At 37.6% G+C, this 7,424-nt stretch overlaps 1 protein-coding gene across 2 annotated transcripts in view; it reads right to left on the bottom strand.

The window, feature by feature from the left end:
• Positions 1 to 4,772: 4,772 nt before the first annotated feature.
• Positions 4,773 to 7,424, bottom strand: part of ABCD2 (ABC transporter family protein) — a 58,513-nt gene continuing 55,861 nt past the window's right edge. For both annotated transcript variants that reach the window (XM_086802604.1, XM_086802605.1), the window contains 4 exons: positions 6,661 to 6,899; positions 6,226 to 6,577; positions 5,433 to 5,698; positions 4,773 to 5,215 (listed from right to left, as the gene is read on the bottom strand). In XM_086802604.1, the coding sequence (XP_086658730.1) occupies positions 5,057 to 5,215; positions 5,433 to 5,698; positions 6,226 to 6,577; positions 6,661 to 6,899 (1,016 nt within the window). In that variant the 3' untranslated portion in view covers positions 4,773 to 5,056. The remainder of the gene's footprint in view (positions 5,216 to 5,432; positions 5,699 to 6,225; positions 6,578 to 6,660; positions 6,900 to 7,424) is intronic.

The raw sequence follows: 7,424 nt of genomic DNA, 5'->3' as shown, positions 1-7,424 counted from the left end.
GAGATCTCTAAGGAAAAGACAAAAGACTTTCTTGGTGTTTGTAACTATTGTCACTGCCTCAGCAAACGAGTCCATCGCATAAAAAATTCATTTCCACATTTGCGGATTGTTTTCTTGAAGAATTACCCCTGGTCTACCTATTCTTAGACTAGAAGGTCACAAGATAGACTAGAAGGTCACAAGATAGAAACTTTCTTTTGAAATTGACCACCTTGCAAGGCACCTTATAGAGTCAATATCATTGAACAAAAATAAATTCAACAACAAATTGAGGAAATTTTGACAAGAGTGTTGATTAGAGACCTAGTTGGTACGCCAGTACTTTAGGTCAAAAAGAAGAATGGCACTTACCATATGTGCATTGACTATAGAGCTCTAAAAAAATTTACAGTAAAGAATAGATACCCTATCCCTACAGAGTAAGAATGGCTGAGGAAAAGTGTACAAAATAGCATTCTGAACACAAATCGGTCATTATGAGTTCTTGGTTATGCCCTTTGAACTAACCGATGCTCCGACGACTTTTAGTCGTATAATGAATCAGATTTTCCTCAAACATTAAAACTTTCTGGTGTATTTTTTGATGATATATACTAGTTTTCAGTGCAAGCATTAAAGACTATGAAAAACATTTTGAGCTAGTACTCACACTATTGAAGGAGAACCAAATCTACCTCAATCTTAAAAGAAGAGTAGTTTCTTTCAGGGTAAGATCGAATATCTCAGTCACATTGTTTCCATCAATGGTATTCAGGTAGATCCAAAAAAGATCGAATATCTCAGGTAGATCCAAAAAAGATCGAGAGTATTGTTACTTGGCCCATACCTCATTACATACATGACACACGATCATTTTTGGGACTACGTAGTTATTATAGGAAGTTTGTTAAGAACACTGCATATATTGCACATCCCTTGACTGAACTCCTTAAGAAGACTAAACAAATCCATTGGACTAGTCAACATGATAAATCTTTTTAAGCTTTAAAAGAAGCCCTTACCCACTCACCAGTGTTACATATACCAGATTTCACAAGACATTCTTTGTAGTTGTGACTGATGCTAGTGGTTATAGAATTGGCACAATGCTCATGTAAGACGGACACCCTATTGCATGTAAGAGTTGAAAACTAGAACCAATAGAAAGCAACTATAGTACTTATGACAAAGAGTTGATTATTGTAGTACATGCTCTTAGGATTTGGAAACATTATCCAATGGGTTTCGAATGCCTTATAAAAACAAATCAACAAAGCATCAAACATTTACTCACAACCCCTAATTTCTAACAGATATATCAAATGGGCGCCATTCATCCAAAGCTCTTAGCCTATGATCCAATACCAACCAGGTAAATAAAATGTTATAGTTGATGCTCTTAGCAGCAGGAGACCAAGTATGTACCATAAGACTCTAACATCTCAAAAAGCCACGAAACTATATATATATATATATATATATATATATATATAAGCATACATCACAGCTTGTCCTCAATGATAATTTCTAATCAAGACTCCAAATTTTGCAATCACTTTTGGACCACATTATTTGAGAATTAGGACACTAAGTTAGATTTCACAACAGCTTTCCATGCTAATGGTCAAATCGAAGTCACAAATAGTACAATTTTTGACTGACTTACAGCCTATACATCTTCTCAACCAAATCTTTAGGATCAATATATTCATCTTCTACAGTTTGCTTACGATAATACACCTCATTCAGCAATTGGCCATGCTCCATTTGAGATCATATATGGAAAAGCCTTCCCCATTCCAACTACTAGGCTTTCACATATGGTCCAGGCTACTAATGAGTTCATGATTGACTTTGACAGCATACTTCCCAAGATGTGTGTAGCCATACATTCTGCACAAGAGTGATATGCGACTCAAACAAACAAGAAACTCAAGAACATATCCTTCAAAGAAAAGGATTTTGTACTTTTGCAAATTGAAAAGAGACTTAAAAAGTCTAGAAAAAGATCTAGTGGTGAAACTTGCACCGAGGTTTTAAGAACCATTGAAGATAATTCAAAAAAATAACCTCCTCGTCTATAGATTAGATGTGCCATCACACTAAAAAATTCACAACTCCTCACTTATAGATTAAATCTGCCATCACATTGAAAAATTCACAACTCTTTTTATATTAGTCTTCTAAGACCATTTAAAGGACCTTTATCTTCCCACATCTGGTTTATGAAGAACCGCCTCTACTTGTTGATGAAGAAGAAATTCTTTTAGCAGATTCTATTATTGATCACATTAGCACACCCATATAAGAACAAGAAATATTTACACTCAGTATCTAATGACTTTCAAGAATAATCCTATTGAAGATGCCCAGTGGATGCCTAAACAAATTTTCCACCAATGTCTTGACCTTCGTTCACAAAAAGCAATATGCAACTGAGATCAATTGCAATTCAAGCAAGATAAATTTTACATGTAGTCCGTCTATGATTCATCGGGGACATTTATTATATTTAGCAAGGGTATCTTGGGTGATACCAATTCAATACTTATTGTTGAGTATATACTTGGACACCTCCTGACAAAGTATCATGGGTGAATCCATTTCAATACTTTCCGTCATGGGTGACCTAGTGTTCATGTGTTTATGCTTACACCATGCTATATGTGAGAATAGATTGTTGAGTCGGTCCAATTGGTTCTACAATTGATTGTTGAGTTAGTCCAATTAATTCTGTGACAAATACAATTGTGAGTGAGTCCAATTGGTTCTACAATTGATTGTTGAGTTAGTCCAATTAATTCTGTGACAAATACAATTGTGAGTGAGCCCAATTGTTACCAACTTAGATGTTTTACCATATTATTATTTCTGGCTGCATGCATGCGAGCTACATTTTGGTTTTATATGGCTAGACTCATTTGTACATATGTTTAGACAAAACACTTATTTACACTTTTAAAAATTGAACTACAATTAATTTTGGTACAAGCCCAATCTTTAAAAGTAAAAACTATATATAGCTCCAAGGACTAATTTTGATGTATACAACTTTAAATACCCACATATGAAAGCAGAGCCACTCATGTTGGAGGGAGGGAGATTAAACCCAATGCTTATGTGCTTCTGCGTCATCTATTTTACTTTTGTTACGTTTGTGTCTATGCTTATGTTGAGTAATTTGATTATTTTGCTAATAGTTTATTGATTCGATCCTTAACTTGCAAGTTGGAGGAGAGAGTGGAAATTGCAAAATCTCCATGTATAAAGATCATTGAGAGCTTATTTGCAGCTATCTTATCAAGAGCTTGGTTACATTAACTGTGCTTATTTGCAATTATCTTATCAAGAGCTATGCTGTGAGAACAAAAACAAGAAAAACCCCCTTTACAAGAATTTGCTTTTGAATAGCATTGTTGAATCAACGAACATAAACAATACTTAAATATTCAAAAGTAAACTAATACGACTATTAACACTTAACCATAGCAATGTAAAACATTCAAAGGTTATATTACCAAGACATTTAACTAAAAACCACTCACTTGTATATATTTGCAGATATAATCTCCAATGTGAACATTTCTAGGGACTATGAGGCATGCTCATTGGTGGGCGTTGCCTTCACCTCACTTTCTTCTTGAGGAGCTTCAAATTTGCGTGAATGGATTTTCAATGTTAATCAATATGCACATTATTCATAAATCATGTTACAGACCTTCATAAGATTAGAATATATTCAAACTTAGAAACTAAGAAAATAATTGTGCTTTTTTAAAAACACACACACACACACACAATAAAGAAAAACAGTAGAAAATAATTTGCAAAACATATACTAGGACATCAAAAGAAAACATACACCTAGGTGTAACCTTGTGTACATTGTATCCTCCATTTCATTCAACAACAAAAAAACAAGTACCAGAAACAAATGTGTGCTACTACTGCAAATCAGGTACAAGCTTTACTGTATCCTTTTAATGTGAGCCCTCACACACATTTGTGGCCAGGACTATTGTAAGATCGTCTAATGTGAGCCCTCACATATTTGTGGCCAAAACTGTTTCACTCACCACTATTATTAATGGTGAATGAAGAGAAGTGATTGTAGATAGGCGCTCAGTACTTGTGTCTGTGTGTACATGTTTGTACAGGTTTTTAAATCCTAGATAACCACCCGGCCTGTATTGAATGCCCATGCTATAAAGACCTCTTCAAGAGTATCATCTGCCCACACATGCTTGGTGTAATCCTTAAAGTCTAAGACAGAGTTGTTTCCAAGGGCATGCAAAAGCACTTACATGCTTACAATTTTGCATGGTATGTGAGCATCCTGCTGTGCTAACACAATGCTCATATAACATTTCATTTTGTTCTGAACCTGTAATGCATGCATGCAACACATTTGAGGACAAGATGTTGCTGCACAAAGTGAATAATTCCATCTCACAAACACAAACATTCTGCTTCTGTGTTATATATACCTAGATGAATCCAGGAACATGCCCAAATTCACCTTTTAGGAACGTGCATGTTATATACTCATGGTAGTCAACCCACAAGACAAATAACTATCGACTCCATTATCTATAGTATGGACTAGATACTACGACATCCCCACTAACGTCATCAGTGCCCAAAAGTGGGTGTATAACTCTGTATCAAGATATGCTCTCATACATGCACTCCACACACACATACACACATAAGAGCATATATTCTGCTTCTGTGTTGTCTAAGATTGACAAAACTGTTTTGAAATTGAGGAGCATAACACCGCATTCATGAATGGATACCAAAAATCACATATTTTCTCACGTAGTAATAGTTCTTTTGCTGCCGACAGATCTATTCAAATTGAAAGCTCTTCCTATAGCAAAAAAAATAGAATAGATATGCCACTGGAGACTTATGCTCCAGCTTATTGTACATTTAAACAAAATATAGATACATGAGCGAGGGCACTTTGATATTGTGGTGCTGTAATTTTTGAACAGATGCACCGGACTACAACAGCAATTTTGTATTTTTGTATATTTGAATTCTTGATACAATGAAAAAGGGTGCACCACCACTATTGACTAAGGTGTTCTAGAGTCCAGCTCTTACCCAGGCCATCTTGCTTACAGTCCTGGAGGGACAACTTCAGTGAGTGAAATTTACGCAGACTGCTTCTGTGTCCAACACTGATGTAAGTTATCCCAGCCGCATAGACCAGCTGGTACATAGCTGTCTGTTGAAGCAAAAAACATAAGGACTCTTTCAAGGTGACCTTAGAAAAAGGACAAAGCATACACTAATGTGAAAACCCCCTGAAAGTGTTAACCTAGTGGTTAGAGCTCTCAATTTGGTTACTCCAGGTTGAAACACCTCGCCACCTTTCTAAGAGAAAAACATGTTTATATTTATGAGATAATGAAAACAAAACTGAATACTTCATCACAACGTACCTCATTCTCTTCATCCAATGCACTTGTGGATTCATCCAAGAGTGCTAAAATTGGGCGAGCTAGCAACAGCCGAGCAAATGCAAGCCGCTGCTGTTCACCAAGGGACAGGACGCTGGCCCATTCAACTTGGGAATTGAGACCTTCACAGCGATCCAACAAATTTCCCAAATTTACTTTTTGTAAGGCTTGCATAAGCTGCTCATCTGAGGGTGTTTCCCGGACAACAGAGTCGTCCTGACCCAGTCTTTCAGGTAAAGACCAAAGGCCTGCGAGCAAGGTAAAATCCCACTGTTGAGAACATGCCATGCATACAATGACATGCATAAGCCACAAGAAATTGACCAATAGCAACAACATGGTTGTTCAGTATCTATATTTTATAAGTATACAGTAAACTGAAGCATTAGTCTCCATTGGCATAGCTACTCTATTTTTAGTCTGCCGTGTTGCAAAGGTAGACATTGTGAAAGTTTTTCGTCAATCTTTTTCGGCCTATGTTCCCATGCTCAACTTATTTATCCATGGTGAAACAATTTCATTTTTGTCTAGGCCAATCTTTTTGTCTAGCTTACCCTGCCATGGGCAATTGATTGAGCATGAGTTTTGTAGCTCAAGTTGAAAAGTGAAACTAGAAAAGTCAAAAAGCTTAAGTCGTCCATTTTTCCAAACCAATCCTCTATGATGGAAATTGAATGCCCACATAAGTTATTAGTCTGTCCCCCCCTCCACAAGCGTTCTAGAACTTTTATCAATCTAATCATATCATTGAGATAAAAAACCAAGAAAATCATACCCTTTTCATTAGACGCCTCAGCTATTATACTGGCATCACCCCATGTGGGATACAGAAGCTGCTGGCGTAAAGTACCAAGGACCATGTATGGTCGCTGAGGAAGGAAAAAAATGCTCCCTCTCCCATTTGAACTTGTGTTGGATGCAACCACCATCTGCTCATCTTCAGCCTCAATCATAGAAATAGGTCCTTGAGTTTTGTCAACAACATGCTTGTCAGCTTTAGAAATAGCTCCGTTATCCTCCACACTTGCAGCGAGGATGTAGCGTCTTATCGTGCCCCTGCCTGACTTCCAAAGTCCAGCAATGGCCCGAAGAAAGGAGGTTTTTCCGCTTCCACTTGCACCCATGACCTGATACCAAGGAGGGGTATTAACAACTAGCAACTTCCATGAGTAATCTAGACAAAAGATTTACTTGCAATGCACTCGCTCACCAGTAGGTTCTGTCCTCCACAAACTGCCAATGTTAGCTCTTCTATCAAAGTCATGGAGTACTGAGGGGTTTGCAAAGTAAGGTTCTCTATCTCAAGCAACACTGCATCAGAGGAAGAGATGCCGCCCGATGAAGAAATGGGAACCTGGATGTCAACAATGCTGATGAGTGACGCATCCTGGCCTGCGCTTTCATCTTCACTTGTATTATTTTTCTTGTCTAGAATGTCGTTGAATTCACCTGTACGGCAGTTAATGTAAAGCAAGTCAGAAAACAGAACATGCAGAAATTTCTGCAAGCACTAGATAACTAAGACTTTAAGGGTGAATGCATGACCTAGAGGAGATCAATGGTGGGGGGGACAAAACCTGGATAAATCAAACCAATGCATTGAGCATCTCCAGTTACCAACATGGCCTTAATAAGGCATCGACACATATAACTATCTATAAAGAAGCCATGACTCGGCACTACTATATCACCTGGCCCTAGACTCCAAAGCAGTAATGCCAATATATGCCACCAACGGCCACCAAGAATAAAACTCCCTTGAACCACGTATGTTCAGAGTTTCTCTAATCCTCTAAGACTTTCAAATCCACACAGAGAGTTGGCTTGTGTAAAATGTGTTGTTCACATCAATGACTATAATCCACCCTTTTCAGCTGTGCCAAGCCGACAGGGTCCAGGCCAACAAACTACCTACCAGATTGAGGCCTCTGCAGAATCGTAGTAATCCCTGGCACGCATCAGAGTAGCACCTAC

This window comes from Cibotium barometz, chromosome 9 (assembly GCF_041138505.1).
Source record: "Cibotium barometz isolate CiBa-2024 chromosome 9, ASM4113850v1, whole genome shotgun sequence".
NCBI classification, from domain to species: Eukaryota; Viridiplantae; Streptophyta; class Polypodiopsida; order Cyatheales; family Cibotiaceae; genus Cibotium; species Cibotium barometz.
The sequence above is the reverse complement of the archived record's forward strand: the minus strand, read 5'-3'. Positions and strand labels throughout refer to the sequence as shown.